Genomic DNA, 27,971 nt, shown 5'->3' with positions numbered 1-27,971 from the left:
AGTTCTCGATCCACCTCACCATGCACTCAACAACCTCACATTTGCTAAGCTTCACTTGACAAGAATCAGCACTCTTGATGAAAGTCTTCCACCACAATAAAACAAAACAAAAATGTAATTGCACTGTAAGAATACTTAAGGTACACCGAGATAGCATATGGATAAAAATCAAACTTCCTGGCCAGTAAAAGTGTAAGACTTTCAATGACGAGCTGTAACAGAATCCCAGCAAATTTAACAGGAATTTCTATAAAATATTCCAGCAAACCTACATATTTCATCTGATGAAAAGAAGGAGGGATTACATACTAGGTAAACACTGTGACCACACAGAAAAGTTTCTGTTGTTCATTTATTTATGTATTTTTAATTAACCCACATTTAAGTATTTTCACTGTCTTCCAAGAAGGAAAACCAAAGGAAGTCTGTGTTCTGACTGACTTATAAGAGTGGTGGCCTCCTGCAAATGGAAATACAACATAACAGTCCAAGCTCTGACTAAGGTCCATAGAGCACTCTGAGAAATGGCATTCTGCCTACTTCCCAATAAACAAAACGTAACTTTCCATATCGGTGTAGCACTCTTTCAGCTCAAAACAACAAATAAATTATTTCATGAGCACTTCTCATCACAAAAGCTACCTCCCCATCAGGAGCTTGCAGGAAGTGTGAGGCCACAAACTGATCTATATCAGATGGAATCTTGTAACAGTCATTCATGGTATTTTTTTGTTTTGTTTTTTAAGAATGTGGGTGATTTATTTAGAAAGTGCATTTTAATCACTTTCAGTGAGCCATATAGAGAGAAAATGCGTAAGCTTTTATAATGCTAAAGATATAACAGTGAATGCACGTGTGAGGAAAAATGCTTGCAAACAGTAATAACTTTTACAACTAACAAGAAGTTTGCCAATAGATTACTCTGCAGTGATAAATGACCAATAAATAAATAAGAAATACACAGCTTTCTTCATAGAGAGCCCGATCAGTTTTGCTCATGGGGGCACAAAGCAAGTATGCCAGTGTTTCCACTTCAAACATCCATCTTCCAAATGGTACTATCATAAGTGGTTTGGTGGCTTCTACTGTGCTGGAACTGAAAGAGCTATTTTTCAAAGCTATTTTAGAAAATAAAATGAAATGGAGATGGTTTTTAGAGGAGACTATAGATTAATGGCAGCAAGCTCCCCTTCTGCATCCCAAATGAGAAGTAATAATACTACTATGCAACAATTCAGGTGAAATGGCAAGGAGCAAGTCAACATCAGACATACTTCCCATAGTTTCTCTGTCTAACAGTTTTGCATTAAGTTTTAATTGGTCCTGGAAACCTCACTTATTTTGTGCACACTGTCCCAAGAACTGCTAGAGCTGCAAACTAATGGTTACAAGTAAACAGCTTGCACTAACTTTGTCTAACAACAAGGCAGGTACAAAATAGCTGAAGACAGGAGGAGAAAAAGCATTCTCAACCAGCCAAACGCAAAATGAATTAGGAAAAAAGTCTGACAACACGCCCTAAAAAGACAATTCCCATCTCAACAAAAAAGATGTATGCATGTATACATTCCCACAATGCAGGTGACTATCAATGGTCAAATTATTTGCTCAAATTCTGAGAATAAATGTTAACTCCTGTTGAAAATGATTTAAAATAAATTAAATGGATTGATCACTATTAAAGGAAAATGAAGTTCTCTGATACCCTACATTTAAAAAGTTCAAATAGTAAAAGAGGTCCAGCCTTATGATATTCACTCATAGGTGATGGAAGATACAAGGACACTAATGATGACAACATCAACAGCTAAGCAGTCAAATATATATATATATATATATATATATATATATGACATTGTAAAGGAAAATGAGTACTGTAAGTGTATCATCATGAGTTGTGAAAACTGAGCTTTGCAAAATCTAAGCATCACTGAGATCATGCCAGATTAGTAGCTATCTTCACATACATCTCTGGAAGTTGGCCTTATTAATTAAATCACATTCAAGTGCAACTCTATAGAAAATGATCTAATTTTGCTCACCCATAATCAATTCCTAGTTCTCCCTGCAAGTGGAAGTCCCTGTGTCTAGTCTGGAGTAGCTGTATTTCACAGAGTACTCAAATGGACTGCAAAAAACGTTTGTTCAAGTACACAAGTCGCGAGTTGCTGATACTTAGCTGCAAAAGTTTGATTTTCTGCTCTTCTCAATTCCTACCGCTGCCAAAAGGTATGCAATTTTGTAGCACACATTTATACTCCAGTTTGTTGCTTTAATTATATGTTCTGTATCTTTAGTTTTGGTTACGATTATATATCTAGCAAGAATCTTCCCATAAATCACTTTCGCAAAGTAGTCACAAAGAAAGCATTTATCTTAAGCTGAGCAATTTAGTTTAGCTCTGGTCTGCTTTCCAACTGAAATTTAAACTCTAACACCGAAAGGAATGTACTAAACCTGTTCCAGAACGACCAGATGTGCACAATCAACCACCATTCACACCACTCTGATGAACAGCTGCAGCCAAGTTTTGACAAAGGCAACAGTGCAGTTTAGCACTGACAGGCAACATCATCTGAATTATAACCAAACTATGTGCTCTGGTTAAAACAAAACAAGACAAAAAACAGCCATAAAGCAAAAAACCACTACAGAAATGGCAGGAGTACCTTCAAAATCCAGGGAACGCTATAAGTTGCACAGATTAAAAGACTACCATCTTCTTCCAAAACCACAGCCGGACCTCACGGCTGGGGTGCACCTATTCAATAGAACCCTCCAAATCAGTGTTACAGCTCAAATCCCAAGAGCACTTCTGACACATATCTCCTCACAATTTCCCCTCACCGTACCTGGTCCCACACTGCAGCACAAGTCTCGGAGCACGAAATTTGTGCTCCAGGAGCACATTTAATGTACTCCCACTACATACCTACATTCAGCCTTCAAGCTCTGATGGTACAGAATATGAAGCAGCCCTCTGCTCCCCAGAAACATGCTCAAGAAGGATACTAGAACCTTATTAACCACAGTTTCAGCCTACAAAACCCACCCTTCCAAGCTGCACTACTTGCTCATTAAGACATGGCCACACAAGGCTACATCATTTGGTTGCACAGAACCGGTGCAGATCAGAACTTGGTGAAGGAGAGAAGTGAGTAGAATGGCACAAATGTACTACAAAAGTACATTTTAAAAAGAAATAAATAAACAAATGAAAAACCTTGAGTATTCTTCAAAAGTAAACCTGCTTCAGAGCTTTGAAAATCTATACTGAGGTTTACATTGATACACCAACTTGATGATTCTGTATAGCACATACACAAGTAGTTTAAGCGTAATGTCGAGCTTTAAAGAAAGACAAATCAGATTAGCAGCAGTCATTAGGTAAACACTCAGAATTAGAAGCTACTGAAATGTGGGGTTTTTTTTGTTGTTTTAATCACTGCAGGAAAATACAGTTTTCAACATCTTCCCCATTCTATTTACTTGCCCAGTCATTTAGATGTAGAAAAAACACCATCTTGGCCATCTTCTTTACAGCTCAGGCCAAGAAGTCCTCCCTAGAACTACCCCTGCACATGACAGCCACAGGACTTTTGTGGCCTGTTCTACTAAAAGCAGCACATGGAGTGCATTAAACAACCGGCCCTACAGCAGGCACCAGGCAGGAGGACATAGAAAACAGGGCTGAAATGAGACCAGGCCCTGGTGCCTATAGCCCACCAACAGAAAGGAACAGTCAGTGACCATGCTATGGACTGGCAAAACACCCAGCTCCTGTGCTCCACAACCTTCTCATCAAGACTTGCATCAACCCAAGCATGGACTGTTGGCAGCGTGTAGGGAGATCATATGCAGGTTTAAAATACAACACGTGTGTGGTCAAGAGTGATATGATGCCACTACTTACGAGCTACACATATGCTTCAATTTTTAAGGCAAGTTTGACATGAAGTATTATCTAACCTTTGTTTAGTCAACTAACAAAAAGTGAAGGTGGTGGCACACATTAAAAGGATATTCTCTTTGTTCAAAACATGTCTGACTTACAATTTATTTACTGTTTAAAAATATCCATCCATTACCTTATAATAAATTAAGAAACTCAAATAAAGCATCTTCTTAACACAGAGATGGAAATCACATGTCTAACATAACCATGCCCAAATGTAGCCCAAAGGCTATCTATAGCTCAGTCAGCATGTTGTAAGTAGTTACTGGAAAGCCAACTGAGAAATAAATTTGCAAAGCAATATTGGCAGACTTGTTGCTGCTGAGGCTTCAGTCTCCACAGAACACACACTTCTCTCTGTGAGGACAGGAGGGAAGGTCACGCCAATACAGCCTCAGTCTAAGCCCAAGAACTGTGCAGCCCCACATAGCGGGAACTCGATAGATGCCCTCCCAGAGCACACGCTTCAGACTGCAATTCTTTCAGATGAAACTGTACTATGAGCTACCAGCCTGCTCTGAGATTTGAACCAAAGCACAGTGTGTGAAGATCAAAAATAAAACACAAATGCAGAAACGCATGCAATCTGTTACATCCATTTATTTCACTATGGATTTCCCTTCATGCTTTAAAGTGTTTGGGCTTATTCTCTTTTCTGATACATTTCCACTGTGAAATAGTTTTGCCTGCAGTTCAGGAGAATTACAGTAATTCCCTCCAGTTTTTCCCCCTCTCGTTTTCCAGCTTTGTGTAGTGACTCAAGCTGCTACCAGCAGGGCACAGCTGGAGAGAGCACGGGGACTTCTCTGGATTTGCCTCTCTTATTAAAGCATTAGCTTATTTGCACGCTTATTCACAACGCTCTCTTAGGAATGCAGTACCAGGTGCAGCCACTGCAAGACAGTTCATTTTAGGATGGGCTGCTGCACCTTAATGGTGATTCATAATCAATCACAGTTTGACCTATCCACAAAGAGGGTGGCCAGGAGTTCTTTGCCTGCTGACTCCTCAATATGACAATCTTAACCAAGAGTAGGGCGGCACTTTCCTTCACAGGTTACTGCTTTCAGGTCAGAAGATATATTTTCACAGATCTCTGTTTAAAGGAGAATAATCCTTTCAGGGTGACACTCCCATTAATCCTTTGACAAATTAAAAAAAGAAAGAAAAAAGCCGTGCAGCCATTAACACTTAATAGAAAACAGTCATAACGTGCACCTTAAAGTAAGTCAAAGCTTTACTTAGCTGCCATGCTCAATAATAATCTGTCTTCTTTCACTGCAGCAGGTGTCCAATTGAGCTCACACACACACAAAAGAAGGAAGCATCAGGTAATGACAAATATTCACATACTCATGCAGAGGCTCAAAGTTGTGGTAAAGGAGCATTCAAATATTCTGCTGCAAATCGAAACTCAAAAGTAGCATTTCACCTACAACAGGCACAATTTAAGGAGAGAAAAAAAAGCAGATTTATACATCTGTAATCGGACACTCAGGAGTGTGACTAACTTGAAAATTACGTCCAGGTCTTTTGACACATTTGACAGCTGCTCTGGAATAAATCTTTTCTCCTCTTTTCAACCCTTCCTTCTTCCCTCCCCCCCCCTCCCCACTTTCTTTTTTTCTCCCCAAACAGATGCTTTTATTCTGGTTTGGGGTTTTTTTGTTGTTGTTGTCGTTTCTCCTCCTCTCTTCAGTTACAGAGTCGGGGGGAGGGAGGGAGGAAGCGTAGGGTGCTAATGCACAAAGCGGTACTTGTTAAAAACTGAACATATCCAGGCAATTCGCCAGATTTAATTCCAAAGATCCTGCTTGTGATTCTATGCTAAAATGGAATATAGCATTGTTCTGTTTGTGGGACACTGTGTCTTCTATGGAAGAAGGGTTAAAAACAAAAGGACAAAAACCAGCTTGACGCTCCCCCCTGCTCCAATGCATACTTCATTCCAGAAAATGCCATATTCATAGGCCTCCAGCTTTGTTAGAAATAAATCAAGCAGCAAAAAAAACAGCATTACCTCTCAAACATCATGAGAAAACATAATTGAAGTTCACTGTGGTCTCAGTAAGAGCCAAAACAGGGTCACATTCTGCTGCATTTAACGTTTGGATTTGGACCTTGCTGCAGCAAAAACCAGTCATTAAGAAAGGATACCGGGATCTCGCCTGAAAACATTCTGTCCTTGAAAACTACTAAATATTGACAAACTCGTTTAGTCTGGACTCACTTCTTTACTGTGAGGGTGACAGAACCCTGGAAAAGGCTGCCCAGAGATGCAGTGGAGTCTCCTCTGGAGATATTCTTGACCCCCCTGAATGCCTTCCTGCTGCAGGGAACCTACATATAGTCTAATACAGGCAGACAGATATTAAAAAGCTTATAAGAAAATAAGCAATGGGAGCAATTACTAAATTGTAAAAGTGAGCACAATAGAACTTTAAATTCGAAATGACTTATGCTTTGTTTAGCATTAGATACAGAACAGATAATGCATATACTGACTTACAAACTAAAAATACATTAAGTTACACATGCATGTTGCATGCAGCGACTTATCAATACTGCACTGATTTGGTCCAAAACATAAATCTGACTATGCTTCCCATTTAAACCCCTTTTCCTTTTTGACTCACACACAAGAAGTTATTTTCCCATGACATCCCACTTTTCCCATGTACAGCCTTTCCCACCTCTACTGCCATCCCCTTGCTCACTGTCCGCCCCCTCTCCTCTTCTGCTGAGTTCCCCGGAGCCCACAGTTGCATAGGGATGAGCACCTCCTGACGGCTTACAGCAGATGTTCCTCTTCCCCATTCCAGATGTGGGGTCCCTGCTGTCACCCGAATTACCAATAACAGGGCACAGCTAACTCCACTTGCAGAGCACAAGGAAGAATTCATTTTCAACAATGTGTAGGCAAAGCAAGAAGGGATTGCACGTCTCAGGGCCAAGGAAGGTTGAAGAGCTTCTCCATTTAAGACCCTGCAAGCATATATACTCTAGGAAATGCAATTAGTCTTCCCAAAACCCTAAACAATGTCAGCCAGATCTTCCTCGGTCACGTAACAGAGGTCCTTCCATCATTTAGATTAAGGTGCAACTCAGCCAACCCACGTAATTACAGAAAGCAATAATGGGCTGGGTTGCAGCCAGGACATATTTCTTCTTCAGATGGAGCACATGAAGCAAACAGATGAATCTGAAACATTAACACCAGTTTGGGTTTTGTTAGCTTTCCCCCTATTCCAAGGGTTGGTTTTTGTGGTGTGCTTTCTTTTTTCCTTCTTTTCTTTTCTTTTCTTTTCTTTTCTTTTCTTTTCTTTTCTTTTCTTTTCTTTTCTTTTCTTTTCTTTTCTTTTCTTTTCTTTTCTTTTCTTTTCTTTTCTTTTCTTTTCTTTTCTTTTCTTTTCTTTTCTTTTCTTTTCTTTTCTTTTCTTTTCTTTTCTTTTCTTTTCTTTTCCTTTTTAAATGATGAAAAAACTTTGAAGTTTAATATAACAGACTTACACGGAAAGACAGACAGACAAGACATAATGTGCCAGACTCTTTCCTCAGCCACAGCCTGCTTCCTCTTCCAACATTCAGCTTTATGGTTGCAACAGGAGATGCTAAAGGGATAGGATTTATGAGCCTTTTCAGGCACTATGTTTTGTGAGCGTTTGGATACACGCAGTAACTGACAATACTAAGAACAAACACAAATTAAGCCTGCAACACTAAGTCGTATTTTTTTCCACAGAGAAACCTCTTCAGCATCACCTCCCATTCAGGCACCACAGCATCCTAAGATAATTCAGACCCTGTAAGTATTCTGGACACACGAGCAAACGAAACAGAAGTGAGGCAGAAGAATTCAACCCATTTGCTCAAAGCCACAAAATCAAAGAACAGGTACAGATATGATTAAAAGTTTAAGTAAATCACAGGACATTTGCCACTACGACATACCGCCTTAATGAACTGCTTCGTATTCTGCCAACTCAATATGCTTGTTCCTGTAAAAATGCACTTGGGAAATTCTCTACAACGTTTTCATTAGACTGCACTTTCTGTGGTCAAAAGCACAATGTTACTTCTGGCTAAAATACACAGAATTTGTCTTAAAAAGCAAGACTAACTGAGAGGGGTTGTACAGTAACCCTTCGAACTCTTCAACTGCTATACGTGATTTCTGTTCAACAATCGATACTTGCAAGATCCACTTACCTCCTCCATTGCGTTTTAGGATACCTTTAGGACACCTCTTCAAAATGTTAGCGGCTAGGAAATCTTATGCATTGTCTTCTGACTAACAAATTCCACTGTCCTATTCAGTCTTATATGTAATTAAGTATAAACATTTCAACAGATGTTCTTATGTTCCAAATTACCACAGAGTTGGTCACCAGGGTAATTTTTTGGTAATTCAAGAGTTAAGAGAGCTGTTGTGTATAGTTGGTTTCTTCCCCCACCTCCTTTCCTTTAGAAAAGGACATTAAGTTCTACCTTCTCAAGCACTTTTTAAAACAGTTTTGCAACAAAGCATTTTTTTCCCAACCTATCACACAAAACAACCCACTCCTCCTTCACTAACCCTACTGCACTCTTCTTAAAACAAATTAAGTTGTGTAACTTTGATAAGACGGTGCATTCAGAAGTACTTTTTATGTCGCTGACACAGCATGAGTTGCTTGCAGACTGCTCACTCAGACTAAAGAATCTGCTGCAATGACGGGAGGCTGAGCAGAGTGAGCCCTTTCATGAGTTTCTGACCCAGTGTGTTATGCAGAAGAAACACTCAGCATGAGTGAGCAACCATTTCCCATAAACTGTTTTTGCTGTTTTCTAACACTTCCTTTAATCAGAGCATGTGAATTTCTTTACATCATCATTATGAGAGTGAAGAATGCACCATGAGCCCCTTACTTTCACAGGAAAGCAAGGGTTATCACCCTAACCGCCTTAATGTGCAGGTCCAGTAGTTGCCAGTTCTAGTGATGGATCGTATCTTGAATTATAAAGACACATGCTGAGTGCAGCTTAAGCCTTCCCTGCCTTCCTACCCAAACTGTAGCAGATATCAGCAAATACCGGAAAGAAAGGGCTGGAAGGTCAGAGAACTTTAAGCAACGCACCACAACAACATATCACCTCTGCAGGAGAGCAGTGCCCAGCAAAGGACTCAACCGGCTACATGGAATTGCAGCCATCAACCCAGGTTAGGGGACTTCCAAGTCAGCCATAGCATTTGTTACCGATTGCATTTCCAATTTAGGTTGGAAAAGGCCTATAATAACCCATTTTCCCATATAATTTCCTGGAATGTCTGCTTTCAAAGAGGTCTAGATCACAGCATCAGAGTGAGCCTCATCTCTGCTGAATGAGATGCAAACCCGTCAAGCAGTCTCTGCTTCCAACTTTTCATATCCTAAGCACAAAGTGGCATCTGCCAGATATAATGTTTATATTTTACAAAAATATATATGTATATTTATATATATTTTAGAGGTTAGGTATGCAGCAGAAGAATATTTCTGACCACTTAGGTACACAGCAAAAGTACGTCTCCAAGAAAACAGAAGAATCACGGAATGGCCTGGGTTGAAAAGGACCTCAAGGATCATCCAGTTTCAACCCCCCTGCTATGTGCAGGGTCACCAACCACCAAACCAGGATGCCCAGAGCCACATCCAGCCTGGCTTTGAATGCCCTCAGGGATGGGGCAAAAGAAAGTTGCCTACTTCTCTCTTCTCAAAGGATATGTCTCATATTAAAAATAAAAATCCTTCTTTTAAAGAAACCTGGCAGTCACCGTAAGGCAACACTGCTGTGTTTACAGCATCGCTTTGCTTTAAAAAGGCACAGTTTCTGCCACCTAGCTGTTAGATGTAGGCTTATGTTCACCTGAACCTACAGGAGGCTCAGGATTTTAGAGATGAAAGTTTATTCACAGTATGGCACCGTTTTGAAATTACGTATGAAACCATGACTTCGTACTGCTAAGTGCACGTGTAAGGGGAGCTTCCTACTAAGACAAATGGCCTAGGAAGGCTGCAGTTAAAGCACTTGTTAGCACTTCATTGCTGAAAAATTAACAAGCTTTTGGGGTTTTCTTTGGATTTTCATGGAAGACTGAAAAATGCAACTCAGAAAAGCACCGCCTCCATATTCCCCTGCTGTCCCGGGGATCAATTTATCACCTCGGAACAACCCATCATCTGGGAGAAGCACTGGTTTCAATTACGTATAAGCAAGTTTAATGTATTTTGCAACCATGAAACCATACTTGCAACTATAGAAGAACACCATTTATATCACAGATCCCACCACATAACAAATCTTTACTTATTAGAGTGAATTTGATTGCTAAAAGGAAAACAGTGGGAACAAGACCATTGCAAATAGAAAGTTTAATGTTGCTCTGGAAAGAAAAGAAGTTCCAGCTTAAAGCTTCTATGCATGTTAGCCTCTTCCTAGCTCAAATCATTAGAAGCCACTCATCATGCTTTCATGTATCATTTCTACATATAAGCTTAACTGTTTGTATCTATGTTACATCATTTCCATGAGAGCTATCTCCTGCCACGGGAATGATCTTCAATCACAATTTCCAAGGGTGTTTGTAGCATGAAATATAATTTGTAGATGTTCCTATTTGATAACGTACAGAAGCTTTTGATTATAGAAGTATGTATTTCTGTAGTTGCTTACCTGAAAGATAAAGCTAAGGAAATATTTCACTAGGTCTTTAATGGACTGCGACAGTCAAACTGAAAATACTGCAAGCCACGCTTTATGAACCATTTCAAACCATTCTCCCTCATTCTGACACAGGATTTTTCCTATTTGTTAAAACAAGCACTTGGAATGGTAATAGCAACACTGCTGCAAAGTACCGTATCAATAAAATCCTACATACCATGCATGGTTATTTTCCTGTGTTTCTTTTTAACACAAGCACACACATACAGACCCCAGTCTCCTATGGAGTCAGACTACTACATGTGCTACAATCAAGTAGTACAAGAGGCTTCTTCTTGAGGTGTCTGGGGACAAACTCACGTATTACTACATTTCTGAACTGGGATAAAACTTTCTATCAGCAAGTCTGTGCCACCAAAATAAATAAATAAATAAATAAAAATGCAAACCAAGAACCATTGTGAGAATTAGTTATTGAAATAAAAAAGCATTTGGTTTCACATTTTAGCCTACTTTTTCATATAGGCACTTTACGCTTCCATTTGCACTCTCTCTCTGCAACTTGCCGTGTAATTGGGGAAGGAAGAGGTCAGCATGGAACACGATGGAAAGACCATCAGTTTGAGATGTTCAGAGCCTTCTCCACAGCTATTCCCGTTATTTTTAAAAGTACTTGTATTTGGAAATTGCAGGAGAGCATTACCCACTGAAGGAACACTTTGTAGAAGTCGACTCTTCTAGAAACAATTAATGCTTTGATTTTTTAAGCTCTTCACATAAAACAAAACAAAACCAAGTTAACTCTCCTATCGAAGCACTGAGGCAGCATCACCTGCCTCTGGGTCCTCCTGTTTCCAATGGAAGACAGTGCCCGCACTGAACTGCTTCAGAGCTTAAAAAAAGATAATTGCCATTTTTTTTTTTTTTTAATCTTAGGCTCCTTTAGGGGACCCATCAATAAATATCTAGTAAATGGTTACTTTCTAGCTTGAAATACACCACTGACTCGGCCTGCTTCAGATATAAAGTTGAATAAACTCCTCGTGTTAATTGGAAGAAGTTCAGATGAATCATCTTCAAATTAAGGATGCCTGTGCATCTGATGTCCACTGAGGCTCTTTTACTGAAATGGACTTTTTCTTTCTTAAATGAAATTTGCCTGCATGGAGATTATTGTCAAAGAAAAAAAGAAAAAAAAAAGAAAGAAGACAGACCTATATCAAGGCAAATTGAAACATATCAGAATAGCCCAATTAACACACACTGCCTACAGTAGACAGTATGTAAGCCATTTAGCGTTGAGAATCCACAGCCTCCAGCATTTCTGCCATCACGTTAATTACATTTACTAGAGGCTGAGCAGGTGGCAGCAGTAAGATTTGAAAAGACAATTCCTTAATGCCGAGGAGTATAACACCTACAGAAGCTGTAGAAAGGAAAAAAGATATCTATGCAATTATTTCCCAGCACTGTAAATTAATTGCATGTCTAATTTTAGGCACAGGGCTTTCCTGAGGCCTTACACCTTGTCTTAAAAAGCCTGCAAGAGACAGGAAAGGAAACTCTCTGCTCCTTCCAAAGGGAGAGGGTAGGCCTGCATGGGAGCTGCTGGGAGCAGGCCTCGGTGGTGGGTGGTGAAGGCAGAGATTCCCACATGGTTCATGCCATGCACAGTCCAGTCAAACACACATTTTTATTTCATAGAATCATTAAGTTTGGAAAGACCACTAAGATCATCTAGCTCAACCATCAATCTATCACCACCGCACAGCTAAATCACATCGCTATGTCAAGCCACGTTGTTATGGCTTTGAGGAAGGAAAACAGTGCTTGTATGCAGAGCGCAGCGTTGATTAACAAGCGCTAACTTTTGGCTGAACAGGACCCAGTTCAGCCCCTTGGGCCTATCTGACCCACTAACCACTGCTTCCTAACTACTCTGCTATGGCAAAGTCTGACTGAAAAATGCAGAGCTTGCAAAGCAGAAATATATGACGCTTACGTCAGTTTTACAAGGATTTCCTTAACAACGTTATTGTGAAACGCCCTGCTTTCCCCACCCACAAATTTATTGGTTTTAGATTAAACGTTTGTAATAAGGACGTAGCAACTAATGAAGCCTCTTTAGTGACTGAACAGGGAATGCGTGGATGTATCGGATAGACCTATTGCATTGCTCAAAAGCCAGCAATTATTTTATAGCAATTTCTCATTTCTCTAAAGGGAAAAGGCAGGGAAGAAGCACAGGGTATTTGGAAGAAAAAATGCATAAAAATGCTGAATCTCTGTGATGTTGGCAGAAAACACTTTTCTTCCAGATACTCTGTCCAAGAAAGCATCTCCTTCCAAAAAGATGGCCCCCATTTCTTCCCCAGAGGTTTGCTTCAGATGCGCTCCCCTACAACACAAATATTTCACACGTGCTTGAGGTCTGAGCAGATTTTCTGCTTTCCTATGGACTTGCGACAGCAAACCCTATACCAAAGATAAAAGAGTAAAAAGCGGAGGCAGATGATTTGGAACAGTTAGTATTCTTTCCAAAGCAAAAGCAAAGGTGCCAGTATCACCTAGAAAAAGAGTTACGCCTTGCCTCTTGCCGTGCTGTCACTGAGGCCTGACGCTGGCCTGAAGACCTAAAGTAAGAAGGAAAAACTGCAACTTTTCAAGATCAAAACAACAATAATAACAAAAAAAACCCCACACACGTAGAAGATGGAAAACTTAAAATAAGTACCAGCCACTAAGCGGTCAGAAATCAAACAGTAAACAAAAGCCTCCAAAATAATAGCAGGTCTTGTGACTTTCTGAGCATTCAAGGACTACAACAGACAATGGCTGGATAGGAGCTACAAGAGACACTGAAGATTTTGTGGTGCCTAAGAACAATACACCCACAGCCCTCCGGAAGGATGCTAATCAGCATCCAGCATAGAAAGCAAGGAGACAAGAGGGGAGACCCTCTCTGAAGACTGTGAAACATCTCTTGGGTAGTAGAGGTTAATGGTGTCTTCCAAAAAACCTACTCTTGAAAAGGGAAAAAAGACAGGCATGCTTAGAGGTTATCAACACTCCATCATTTCACAGGACTGAAGAATATTACGCTTAGTGACCTCTAATTTCTGTTGCTTTCCACAGTAAGTTAGAAACAGAAAAGAAAAAAAACAACAACAAAAAGCCACAAAACAAAACAACCAAACCAAACCAAACAACAGCAACAACAACAAAAAGCAACAAAAACAGCTTGGTCTAAACCACACCATCTATGTACAGCTCACACATTTGCTTTCACTTCCAATAGCTTCCAAAATGGGGGAATATCCAATACAAGTCTTGAAACTAAGGACTGGTTTTCATTTCACTGCAGAGACAGCTCTCTCAGAGGAAAAGAAATAAGTCATGTTACAATGCATATTTCAAAACTGCTTTTTCAATGAAAGACTGTTTCAATTTCTTAGAAGAGAAAGACATTTCTAATATAAGTATTTTGCTTGTCTGGATTAATGAAAACAACAAAAAAAGATTCCTGCTATTTTTTGTTCTGCTGACAACATCAACTTCTTAACCACTGTAAAAACAGTGGGGGAAAAAGAAGACTATCTGATCCAACACTAGATGGCACACCTATGGAGGGCACAGCACAAGGCCGGGCCATTGGGGCAGCCAGGTCCCTGTCTTGGAGATGAATTTCAAAAGCCACTTCAGCAGCTTTCAGTGGGTCCTGCCTGAAGAATGCTTTGGAAAACACACTCTACAGCTTCAGCACGATGGACATTGACACATCTTTCTAATTGTGGCCTAGTAACCTTCTCTAAGACACTTCCCTTTCCAAAAGCTTTACTGCGGTTTTCTAATGAAAATTCATATCCAAGCTTCGATGGTTTGAGATTAAAACTGTCTCTTTCTTTTTCCTGAAGTCCTTACATATGTACACAGCAAGCAATTTTCTCAAAGCCTGAAGAACCTTAATGAGATAAATCCTACGAGTCCTATTATGTTATATAAGCATTTCAGATGATACACCATAGCATTCCCTTTTACGCCTCATTTTCTGTACCCACAGCCCTATCTCTTTAGAGTTCAGCCCCCACAAGGCAGTGACAGCCATCATTGAGCCCAGCAGTTTGTACCACTGCCCTGACAGCATCTCACCAAGGTGCGTGGTACAGGTTGGCCAAGCCCCTCCTGTCTCTACAGAGATGAATGGCCTCAGTCAGGTGCTAACAGGTGCTACCTAGGGGATACTACTGAAGGGAAGGGAAAGATTTCACAAAGTAAAATATTGCTAGAGTCAATAACCATGCCCTAATTCAAACCAGGCTCTTCTAAATCCGTTCAGGTTAATTTTAATTACTGTACAGCTCTTTCTGGGCACAAGCCAAAGGGGTTCACAGCAGAAACGCAGCAATCACTTAGGAGGCAGGAAACTGCTGTGCTGATTCTGTGAGCATCATGACCTGAATTAATTAGTATGTAGTGCCACATGTTTACTTAAATCATCTCCAGGTTCTGCAGTCCTGATCTCACATTGAAGGTCGCCACAGCCATGAGGGAGAGAAAGGGCAGTGAAAAACCTTCCCTTGAACAGAGGGATGTTCAGCACTTGTTGTATCAACCATAAGAGGAAAGAAGCTACGCAGCCTAGGCAGAGCACCACCAGACATCCACAGTGAGTAACCTGCCCCACTGGGTACATGGTTGTTGTGACTGACATCAATGCAAAGCCACCTCCTCATGGGGCTTATTATAAGTGTAGGGCATGTCAGGAGTATACACAAACTCAAGGAGGATCGCTTTATCTAGTGTTACTGTTAGGCCAAAGAAAAAAAGCTCCTTTCATTGCATCTGGGCAATAACAGACATAAAGCAGACAATAGGAGAAGAAAATCTAGCCTTATTTCACACTCAGTCCAGAAAGGATATACAGGAGGACCATCCTCCAAACCCCAGATGCTCAATAAGCCTTATATGTCGTTGAACACCAAGAGCACACACATCAGAGATGCCAGCAGTGTGTACATAGCTCAAGATGGCTGTAATCCTGCTCTCTTCTCATCCTTCATGTTTTGCATGTCATTCACTTCAGTGCTTAAGAGAAACACAGCTGTCTTGGCAGGTCACGGTCAAGGAAGAAAGGAGGTTTTGAAGATAATAAGAGCAAAATCTCCTTAAAAGCCTTGATGACCTAGGGGAAGGATTTAAATTAATTGCCAGCATCTCCTGGCAGGAAGCACCATCACAGTATGTCCTGCATGCCCTGGAATACAGGCTGCTTTCAGTGGGGTGCTCCCCCCAGCTGTCCTTTGCAGGACAGACACAGGTACACAGCAGCTGTCCTGCCTGAAGGCTTTAAGCATCACAGCTTTGGCTTCCACCAGAAGAGGAAGGACTCTGATGGAAGTTCACTTGTGACTACAGAAGTCATGTGAGAGCCCATGAGCCAAATCCTGAATGTCTTCAGACATCATGTAGACATTAGGATTAATTCAGATCTGGAATACTGCTATGATGTCAGAAAGTTATCCTGATGCCAAGAAAATACTACCAACGTGGAAAATAAAGGCAATCATTTTTGTCCTCTGCTGAAACTTGACTGAGAAGAAAACTCTCCATAAAGACATAACAGTCTGATGTGAATGCTAAGCAGAAGTGCTGGAGCAATGAAACATATGCAGTGAAAAGCTAGACATATTTTCTGAGCAAGGCAACAGAAAAGACTTCATTTACAAGGTACGTGCCCTAACAGAAGGGATATTTCACACATACAGAAGGAGGCAGACTACTGACCATGTGGAAAGTGGGCACAGCAGTCACACTTTTCCTGATGAAAACAAAAAGGCATGTTTTCCTCCTACTACCCTTGTATCCTCTTCCCTAAGAAAAACAAAGAGTTAAGGATCAAATATTTTCACGAGGATGACAGTAGATGAGAACATCTATGCAGGCACTGATGGTGTTTTCTGAATTTCCAAACCTGCATTATACCAGAGGAAGGAACACTTCAGGATTTCACATGGTGGCTGCTAACAACTTCTCTCCGTCTGCATGTCCTTATTCCTTGGGGGGAGTTCTGCACAGGGACTCATTTAGCACACCAGAGCAAAAAGGAGCAGAGATACTACATTTCCAAGCAGCTGCTGGGTGGTCATTTTTAATTATTATTATTGATTTGGTTGTTGTTTGTTTCTTTTAAAAACAGAAACTCAAGGTTTGTTTCCATTCCCATCCCTCAGTTAAACTGTGAAATCATGGAATCATAGAATTCTTCAAGTTGGAAGGGACCTTTAAAAGTCATCTAGTCCAACTCCCCTGTTTCCAACCATGTTGAAAAAAGAAGGAATATTCCCAATTCTCAAATTCATTTGAACAGAATTCTTTCTAAGGAGTGAGGCAGACTTCAGGAAGTTGACTACTATTAACGTGGAGGGTCCTTCTATATGCAAGAAACAGCAATCTTACCTGAGATCAACTAATAGAGTATCAAAAAAAGAAAAAAAGAAAAAAAGAAAAAAAGAAAAAAAGAAAAAAAGAAAAAAAGAAAAAAAGAAGAAAGTTCTGTCAACCAGAAGCATTTTGTCAGCGAAAGAAACACAGTGCTGAGTACAGTAGTACATTCCTTGTTTCTTTTCTTTGTATGTTCTTATAACGACAGAAAAGATTCAGCATACGGTAATTAACATCTTTATACACTAGGCTTTAACAACAGCTGGAGCATTCCCATTAGCCTTGGCAACCACACTTAATATTCCATGTGTACCATGCCCTCCAGTTACTGTGGCGAGAGAAACACAGGCCCTCAATGGCCCTCCAGGAAACCCCTTCATTTTGATTTAAGAGAGCATCTTCTGACATTCTGTTTATTTTACAACTGTTTCTCCCAACCTTCCCACTGTTTTCTTTCTCCAACAGGGGTACACCGCATGCTTCGAAGCAGATGACAGCTAGCAGCTATCACAGGGAGATGTCATCCACAGAAAGCACGTCTGCACGTGCCAAGCGCACCGCCTGCCTGTGCCACAGCAGCTCTCACCTACTGCTCGTGTCACGCGCCTGCAAACACAGCAAGTGCCTTGGCCATCAGTCTGCTGAGAGGGCATTCAATGGAGGATCGAATGTCGACACAAAATTGTCCAAAAGGCAGAAGACAACAGATAAAATCCGCCACCATGCGAGGAGAAACAACGAGGAAAACAAAACCGTGGAATCACTACACAAGGGAGTACGCTTACTCACATTGCAACTAAGGGATCGGTATGAGCCAGAAGGAGAAACAAAGAAAAACAGTGGTCTCCGGGAAAGGAGCATTTAAGAGTACCTATAAAAAAAGCAGGGATAACAGGGGCTGAGATCAGCTTACCCACAGACATGCACCCTGCATGCAAATCTCAGAAGAGAAGCAAATCAGAAGGGAAGGACAAGACTTGGCCATGAGGTCCAATGCTTCCTCCTCTGTGAGAAACAGCCTAACCCACGCCAGGGCGCTGACTGTAACAGGGAACACACGTGACCGTTCGCAAGACAACTGCCATGGGAAGCCCCAGAAAATCCAGAAATAAAGTTTTACAAGAAAAAAAAAAATAAAAAAAATCATTTTAATGAAACCTACAGACTATTTGAAGCTAAAGTAATTCCAGTCTTGATGAATCAAGTTGCTACCTCATCCGTGCTTTCTTTTACTTCCACCCACTCCTCAGATAGTTACCTTCAGTCTGTCATGGCTGCTCTAAATTATTAGCACTTTCAAGTGACTCTTCTGCTTCCTGATTCTCTTCTGCCTTTCTTAGAGGAATAAGAGGAATCCAATATGTGGTAGATTACCACGACATCTCAAATGTAGTGTTGCAAGCATATTAGTGGTAGACAGGACCAAGAAAAACACGTAGCAGAATTTGAGGAGGAAGTTAAAAGACAAAATATCTATTATAGGCATTCTATAGCTCAAGTTTGAGGAGTAAAACAGGTATTTTTCAAGCTGTTTAAAAATAATTTAAGGGGGGAACTAAAAATAACAAGCTACAGAAACAAAATTACTTACCCGGCTATTTTTCATGCCAAGTCATTAAGGCTTCTAGACGCTAGCTGAAACGTGGGATTTTCATCATACAATTACCGTGCATGAGAAATTGCCATTTTAATTTCAGTCTGGAATGGGTAGCCCTGGCCAAATCAGTCAAGTATAGCAAAGCCCTCTCATTGTACTTGCTTACATCAAATTCTGGTTTAATGGAACATTTATCAGCTTTAGCACCTAGTAACTTCATTGGCTGGGGAGCAGGCAATAACAGATTATGCAATGGGTTTTAGTTATATTCCCCTGGTGTGGTATGAGAAATATCTCAGAGATTTGCAGAGTCCTGGCTTTTGCACCAGCCCCCGTCACAGAGCCAGAGCAGATGTTGTAGGAAGTGTTGTTGTTTGGGCCACCTTGCAAATCGTGGGCTCTTGACAGATGTGCTGGAGCAGCTCCCTGCATCTGCACCATGAGTTCTCAGCTTCATGTACTCCCACTAGTCAGCTCTTACTCCCAAAGTTTTGGCTTCTTTCTGTAACGCATGCCTAAGCAGCTCAAGAAAACTGTCTGATTTCCCACGAGGGAAGTTCTATGTGGCAAACTTATTTTCAGCTGTGTTACTAGCAAATACAGCAACACTTCTTACACTTCAGTTTGGGGAAGAGCGTGACATTTATGTCAAGCCAGTTTGGGCAATGTAAGCATTGGTCTACATGTAAATAGCAATCAACTGAAGTCTCTGGAAACTACTTAAAAAGAAAAGGAAAAACAAACAAACAAACAAACTATGGCCTTTTAATATAAAGCACTGAAGATCCAGGCCGCTATTCTAGTTCATACTTGCATGGTATTTGTAGACATGATGCAATCAGGACTTTCCTGCAGCAGATCCCAAGTGAAGTTGCTAGAACCTAGGATTTAAACAGCTGTAAAAAGGCATCTTAATTTGAACAAAGCATCCTCAGCTGCAAAATCATAGAATTGCTGAATCTCTGCGTTGGAAGTGACTTCAAAACCCACCCAGCCCCAGCCCCTGCTATGGGCAAGGCTGCCCCACACCAGCTCAGGCTGTCCAGGGCCCCATCCAACCTGGCCTTGAGCACCTCCAGGGATGGGGCACCACAGCTTTTACCACCCTCTGAGTAAAGAATTTCCTCTTAACACCTAACCAAAATCTCCCCTCCTTCAGTTTAAAGCCATTTCCCCTCATCCTATCACTACCTGCCTGTGTAAAAAGTCAGTCTCCCTCCTGCTTATAAGCCCTCTTCAATCACTGGAAGGCCACAATGAGGTCTCCCCTGAGTCTTCTCTTCTCCAGGCTCAACAAGCCCAGTTCCCTCAACCTTTCTTCACAGGAGAGGTGCTCCAGCCCTCTGATCATCTTCATGGCTTCCTCTGGACCCACTCCAAAACCCTGCATCCTTCTGGTGCTGGAGGCCCCAGGCCTGGACACGGTACTCCAGGTGGGGCCTCAAAAAGGCAGAGCAAAGAGGAACAATTCCCTCCCTCTTCCAGCTGCCATCCTTCTTATGATGGAACCCAGCACACACTTGGCCTCCCAGTCCTGAAGCACACACTCCAAGGCTCACATCAAGCTTTTAGTCCACCAAAGAAATAATTGTGGTGCACCAGAAAGCAAAACACGCATAAACCTAGAGAATTTTAAATCTCAGAGCAAAACCTCTCTTGAAAAGAAGCCAAATTCCAAGACCACCAGGCCTCCCTTGGCAGCTTTGTTCCCACTTGCTCTGCAGTTTATCTTGTGCACACGCCCTGTATCTTAGGATTAGAAGCCTCAACGAATTTTCTAGTTTGCAAGCTGACAAAAATGTACATTACAAGGTAGAGTGAAAAATATATCACAGAGCTCAAGTTTGCTCCCACTTGCTGGCAGGATGAGGAAGGCAGATTCTTCCTTGATTAGCCCATCAGCAGTGGGCTCCACAGCTCCAGCCCAGCAAACACTGATAAGCTCAAATGTATGTTTCCAATATTAACAATACCAGCATGCTACTCAAAACGTAATCCTCCTCTGGCCTCACTCCCATCATTTACTCTGCTTCACAGATCTCTCTGGACACCATTCCAGTCGTACTCTTAACACCAGGTGTGCTCCCTAACAGTCAGCACCCAAACTAGCAGCAGAAAGGCAATGACTTTTCTATGCTCTCAACATTTCCAAGCACCACATGCATTCAAGGACCAAAGAGAAAAACACACACAAATGGCGCACAGCAAATTTGCATCACTCAATAGCTTCGATTCAAGCACATCTTTCTATTAATGAAACATAAGCTCCATTCATATTTTGAAATCGCTGCTAGACAAATAGCTCAAAAAACACACACACACACACATATATATAAATAAATAAAATAAATAAAGGAGAACAAAAGATCTTGAATTCTCAAAGTTCTCTGCACAGCTTGTAAATGTTTCCCAAGCCACAATTCTAGTGCAACCTTTTGAGCCTAAAACCCAAGAGACAAGTAATTGTGGAGAAGGAGACTGCCAAAGCACTAAAACAGCATGGCAATAGAAAGCAGCAGAGCAGTGAGCACTAAGCAGCGCACACGATGCGATCTGTTACAATGAGCAGTCAACCTCCCCTTGTACTCACTGATTTTTGCTGTGCTTACATGGGATGGTAATGGGATATGCTGAAGGGCACAGCTTAGCCAAGGCCACCCCACCAGAGGTCCAGGAGACTGGGATCCACCCCAGGCACTGTCACTTGGAGTCAGCTCCCTCCAGTGTTGCCTATAAGCAGGATGATGCCACCATAGTGGAGTGGCATGACTCTTTGGGTCATCCTTCACCCTCTCTGGATATTTACGTTGCAATCTTCCCACTGCCAGCTTCTGAATCTGCACAGAGTGCACAGGCTCAGCTGAGACCTCTGCATGTGTTACATCTCAGTTGCCCCTGGCTGTCAGAGACAGTATTCCCTTTCCTCAGACTTGCTTGCCACAACTCAAAGGCAAGCTCACCTTCTTCAGCTCTCACCACTCCCAGACTGCACAGGGCAAGGAAGCTTGCCATGACATCAAGCACAACGGGTGCAAGGCATACTGAGAACAAGGCTTCTCTGTGTTCATTTTCCATTCATTTTAACTTAGTTCAGAATACATTTAGGGCTAATTCCTGGTTTTGAGAGCAATGACCCTGGTAGCAACAGTCCTGAAAAACAATAGCTGCTGAACAAATACCATATAAAAAAACAACGATGCTTGCAACACCACAACTACTGGCAGAAGAGCACAGGAGTCAACCTGAGAAAAGATACCTGGCTGGAGAGAAATAATGCAGTGCTTTAAGTGCTTTAAACACTGCATGTGACACATAGGTTTCGGCTGGTTGAAGAAGGTCTAGAGGTCTACTGAAGGCAATGGATAACCAAAGCACTCCCACTGCTCAGCTCTCCAGGGGGTGAAATCCTTAACCAGGAGTGTATTTTGGAAATGAAACGTTTCCTGATCCATCTTACGTATCATCATTCACAGAAGGGACGGCAGATGTCCTGTATCACTGAGCCATGCACTTAGAAAGAGAGTAAGGGAGAACCCGTAAATAGAGTGAAACCTCAGATTGTTTAGGACACTGGGAAACAACTGAAACGTACAATGTTTTCTTCTCCATCTCCTCCTCAGACAGGAAAGTTTACATCGAGACAGCAAATTTAAGCACTTGTCAATAGCCTTAAACGGGTCTTGTAGGGAGAGGGAAAGGATGGCAGTATAAAATTTCACACTTCTCCAGTGAAATATATTGAAGAGGTGCAAGATTTAATAGAATATGGACTACAAGACCTTGTAAATGAAATCTAGCCACCCTTAATGACCGATACTAATCAGATTTTACTATTACCAGGATACACAGAAGACTTCAGCTCCCGCCTGGACAAATTAAATAGCTGACAGAAAGAACAAGGGCTGATTTTCTTTCAGGATTTGTCCCCAGCTGTTTATAATAAGAAAGCCTAGCTTGCGGAATATCTGAACCTCCTGTGAAGACTCTTCACAGCAAGGTGAGGACTTGGTTCCACGTGTAGACAGAGCATGTAAGGTGCTCCTGAAGTTGACAGGGATGGTCCAGATGGGGCACGGGCCATTGCTGGGATAGGGAAGCATCATTCCATGCTGCTGGAGCCCTGGGACCCCACAGGCTGGTGGTTGCCACAGAGCAGTCATGGGCACAGCACCCAAAGGGAGATGGGACACAAACCATATGGGGCAGGCATCGCTCCACCTCTGTTTGCAGCAGTTTGGTGGAGAAGAAAGAAGAAAAGTTATAAAGCTATGGGATTACAGTCAATCATGTACTGCTTTTCAAGGTTTTAGAACAAAGCTGTTTTGCAGTTTTCGTTCATTTTGTAAAGCATCAGGCACGGCTCCCAGGTGAGGCACTGCAATATCAAGGTGGCTCTTGGAGCACAGGATGCACAAAGCACCATGGTGGTTAGTAATGACAACCTCAGAGTCAATGTGAACCATAAATGTTGATAACTACAACAAGCCTAACTTTCCAAAGCGTGGAGTGAGCCAATTGCCCAATGCATTCCATGGTAGCAACTCCAAAAAGGAAAAGAAATCAGTCACGGCAGGCCAGCCTAACACAAAAGTTTTGCACAAGTAAGGACAATTCAAAGGGTCCTAATTAGGAACAGCCAAACACATCCTCGTGATTGGGTCGGGAAGCTGCACACCAGCCCTGGTCCCACAGTCCCAGCCATGGTGAGGCTGTTATGCAACACCCCAACAAGGCACTGCATTCACCACGGACCAGTTCACTGCTACAAAGGCTACATTGCTGTGAGCTCTGTTTGCAGCATCCCATCTGAAGATGTCCCTGCACCCCGTGGGTCACAGCACAGCCACCCATGGGCTCGATGCTGCTAAGCCAAGAAGCAGGCAGGCACGGGACTCTGGGCCACCATCACCAGCAAGGGGTTCAATATGTGTTTCCTTCTTTCCAGTCCTCTTTTCTCAGCTGTTCCGTGAAGGACAACACACCCATTGGGACACTGCCTACACACCTAAGGCCCATGACTTGTGAGGCTGTGTTGGGGCCCTTCTGAGACATCAGCACAATAATACAGATTGGCTTCTTCAAGATGAGCCACCTTGAAGACCCAAAGCAGCTTTTTGGTTTTGAACCCTGAGCCACTCGCGGGCCGTAAGCTGCACAGACAAAGCTACCTAACAAAATACGTACTCTCACAACTCAAAGAAGACGCTGTGATCCAGCGAAGGCTCCTCTTAACACTGCAAAACTTTTCTCCCCCTCTCCACCCCTCCCATCCCCATCCTGAGATCCCTCTGACATCAATCCACAGCAGCAAAGCGAGAACCTCTGTTAAGAGAAGGACAACAGATGCGGGAGTGGCTGTAACTTCACAGCTTCATTTCATATCCATTTCAGAAGTTCACACAGTGGAAACGGTCTATGAAGCGACTATGGGAATGGACACACCAAACCCATGCTTGTAACTACATACAGATAATTCAGCCACTCGCTGTATCTCAGCTGAGGAATCGGTGCTGTAACACCAAACATCTAAAGGGTGTCGCAAACTTCGGCAGAGCTCAGTAACGGGGGGCCACAGTGCCGCAGGAACCCGAGCCCAAACCGGTTAATAAGCAGTTAGAAAGTACGGAATGAGGTGATGCGAATTAATTTAACTAAGTAGCAACCGTAGGAATTCTGTCAGCTTCCCTCGGCTGGGCAATTAAATTCTCTTTTATTCCTTCTCTCTTAATTAAAAGCCGGAGGCAGCGCCACAGAGGCGCGCTGTTACACAGCGACGAGCTGAGCGCTGCGCACCGTGCGGGCACCGCGGCTCTTCCCGCCCGCCCAACTTCCCCGCGCTCCGATTCATTCCATGCGCTGCCGCTCGGAGGGGAGAGACCAGGGACGGCCGGGCGGGCTGCATCGCCCGCACTCAGCCCCCTCCAGGGGATGCCTCTGAACCCCCCGCCCGACCCTCCACGCGGGGCTGAGCCGGGGACGGCACCGCTTCCCAGGACCCCAAGGGCGCTGAGGCCGGCCAACCCCCCCCGCACCTGCCCCCCTCCTCCAGCCCGGTTCGCTTACCCATGGCTGGCTCCGGTCTCCCGAGCCGTGCGGGGCGCTGCGGGGAACAGACGGAGGTTCGCCGTGCCGGGCTGGGCTGAGCCGGGCTGGACTGGGCGGGAGGCGCGGCGGTGAGCAGCGACCGCAGCTCACACACTGCCGGGCTTCCCTCGCCTCGGGCGGCTGCGGCGCGGCCGGAGGGGCGGAGACGGCCCCGCCTGCACCGCCCGGGGGCCCGGCCCGGCTCGGCCCGGGGCAGGGAGGCGGAGCGCCGCCCCGCGACAGCGCCGAGCAGTGCTACTACTAGAGCAAGAACGAGGTCTTAGTTCCTCTCGGGGAAATGGGACGACAGCCCCAAGAACCACGGGGTGGGTTGGAGGTGTCTGTGGGCGCCACAGGTGTGTGGCAGAACAGCAAAGTCAGAGCTCCTCCCAGCCGAGCTAATGTTCGGCTTCCACCACATTCCACCATTACATTCAGGGGAGGCTCAGGTTGGATATTAGGAGACGTTTCTTCTTATAAAGAGCGTTGATGCAGTGGCACAGGCTGCCCACAGAGGTGGTGGAGGCACCGTCCCTGGAGGTGTTCAAGAAACATGCGGATGTGGCACTGAGGGACGTGGTTAGTGGGCACGGTGTGATGGGATGGTGGTTGGACTAGATGACCTTAGTTGCCTTTTCTGACCTTAATGATTCTATGATTCTGTGATCTGGTGAATAAACACCTTTGTCATGTCCTCTTCATTGTATTCTGCACAGCTGTGCCCAAGGTAGGCCTGTATGTGGAATAATTGAATCACAGAATAGTTTGAGTCAAAAGGGACCCTTAGAGGGTCAAGGATGGGGCATCCACTACTTCTTTGGTCAACTTGTTCCAGTGCCTTACAACCCCTATTGTAAGAAAGCTTATGTCCAGTCTAAATCTTCCCTCTTTTAGTAAGGAACCATTTTCCCTTGTCCTGTCACAACAGACTGCACTAAAGAGTCTGTCCCCTTCTTTCTTACAGCCCCTCTTTAAATACTGAATGTTTCCACAAAACTTTGAACCCTTCTCCCAGCAGAACCCAGTAAGCCATTTTATAGAGAGAGGAAAACATCATACCCAAGCTTGTCACTGGGAAGCCGTTCCCAGTCTTCTTGGGATCTAAAGCTGATGAGCTACACAGCCTTGAATAAGGAGATAATTATGGAAATGAACATGAGGGGAATTAAATAACACTGAAGTCACTGAATCATTAAGGTTGAAAAATGCATGTAAGATCATCTAGTCAAACAACCAGCTCGTCCCCATCATGTCCCCTGTGTCCATCGGTGCCATATCCACACATATTTTTGCACACCTGCAGGGACTAAATCCAGAAGGAGCTGATGGCAAGAGGTAACAACACCCTGCTGCATTCAGTTTAGTATCAGGAGCAGCTAATCCTGATTCTGGCTGTGGTTTTGGTCATGGACACCCCTGCCCTGCAAAAAGACATTTTGTATCCCAGAAGCTGACCAATGCTGTCAGTGCCAGATGCTGAGTAAGGAGAGAGGCCTGCTCTCCTTGATGAGCCATCCCCAGGACTGTGGCTCCAGAGCACAGCAGACAGCAGCTGTCCAAATATTGGCCACAGCTCTGCAGTCAATGGGGATTTCCACTGGCAGATCCCAAGGCTGGCAGGCAGAGGGGTGTATGGGGCTGGGGTCAGGACTTGCAGCTCCTTAACCTAAAGGAAAGGACAGAACTCAGTGAGGCCAGGAAGGCAGGATCACGGGGGCAGGAACACTTGGCTGGAGCTTCTGCAGGACAGCACATCAGAACTGTGATGCCTGCAGAAATAGCTACTGGTCCCACAGACTGTGCTCCACAACCTCACACTTCTATCCAGTGCTTAAAGGAGAGGAGAGGCAGGCAGAGGTGTGCAGCTTCTCAGCAAGCCCTGGTGGCCAAACAGTTCTTCTGTGGGAAGTTATGCTAGAAGCCAGACTGATCCTGCTCTCTGGGCACTGAGGGGTAACAGCAGGATGTGGTGCTGTTGTAAGCTGGATCTGTAAAAGAGAAGGTGAAGGCTGCAATTCTGCATTGATTGATGTAATTTATTGCCTATGCTGTGTGCTTGAAACCTTTCCCATAGCCTGGGTAACAAACCGCAAACATTTCTGTGTTTGCTAACAGTGGACTCAGTGGTTACTCATGAATATTTCTTCTGACTGCAGCACCAGTGGTGCCAATGGGCAGCAGTCATTTCCAATTTCCAGAGGGCTGGAGTATATAGGGAGCCTCTCTTACACTAGATTTTACAAAACCACTGCGAATCTCTAAAACCATGTAAAACCAGGGGCATACGAGCCAGCCTCCCTTTTAATGCTAACACCGGTGTATTTTGAGTCTTAGGGAAGCAGAAGTGCTAACATCTGATTTTAGCTCTCTGTGTTCTCTGTGGCCTTCCTCCATGGGTTTGGCACTCCTCTCTGTCCTGAGCTCCTGAGATTCCCCACTCAGCCAAGGCCTGCTGGGGCCCTTCTCTCCCATGTGATCTCCTGCTCACAGCGGTGCTACAGAAGCCATGGATGTTAAAGAGAAACAAGACAACAATTGGATCCCTTCACACTGTCATCTGCGTGCAATGGAGCAGTGACCTTTCCATGCTTTGAACTCAGCATCTCGGTGCAGATTAAGGAGAATGACTCACGCTCTCCTGTGTCATTTGTACCTTTTATGTGAAGTTGATCTGCTTTAGACTCTGGCTGCTGCTACCAAAGCCCCTTCTCAGTGCTCGCTACACAGAGCTATTGGGAAGTTCATATAGCAAAATGGTTCAGATCGTTGGCCCTCTGTAGTCTGGGGAAAAAAGAGGGGAAAAGGAAGATGAAAAAGCAAGAATTGGTTCAGTAGTTTAGCCAGAGCGTAGATGTCCGCCCCTGGAAATTAACATTCATGTACAATAGCATATGGAATAGATATTCTTCAAAAACAAAACTGTTTCTTATTACCAAGTAGGTCACATTTTCAGCAACCGTTCCTCAATATGTAAATATCGGCAGTGATTGCTTTAGAATAGATGTAATTATATATTCAACAGAATGCATAATTTTTCCCAATGAACCGCAGTTAATTTTATCTGAAAATTAGTGATTACCACTTTGGTGTTAATTACAGAGTGCTAAATACATCCTTAGTGTTAAAGGATAGACTTCTCTCTGTTTCATACAGCCCAAGTTGATTGTGAAATGGCTAATGTCATTTAGCGATTTTAAAGGCAAAGAAAAT

The 27,971-nt window shown here is 43.2% G+C and overlaps 1 protein-coding gene across 4 annotated transcripts in view; it reads right to left on the bottom strand.

Moving 5' to 3' along the window:
- GPM6B (glycoprotein M6B) overlaps positions 1-24,894 on the bottom strand; it is a 106,071-nt gene extending 81,177 nt beyond the window's left edge. The window contains exon 1 of one of the 4 annotated variants that reach the window (XM_072331592.1): positions 24,741-24,894. In XM_072331592.1, the coding sequence (XP_072187693.1) occupies positions 24,741-24,744 (4 nt within the window). In that variant the 5' untranslated portion in view covers positions 24,745-24,894. The remainder of the gene's footprint in view (positions 1-24,740) is intronic. The other 3 variants (XM_072331564.1, XM_072331535.1, XM_072331573.1) reach the window with 3 other exon arrangements.
- Positions 24,895-27,971: the final 3,077 nt, after the last annotated feature.

Source organism: Excalfactoria chinensis, chromosome 1 (assembly GCF_039878825.1).
Source record: "Excalfactoria chinensis isolate bCotChi1 chromosome 1, bCotChi1.hap2, whole genome shotgun sequence".
NCBI lineage: Eukaryota > Metazoa > Chordata > Aves > Galliformes > Phasianidae > Excalfactoria > Excalfactoria chinensis.
The sequence above is the reverse complement of the archived record's forward strand: the minus strand, read 5'-3'. Positions and strand labels throughout refer to the sequence as shown.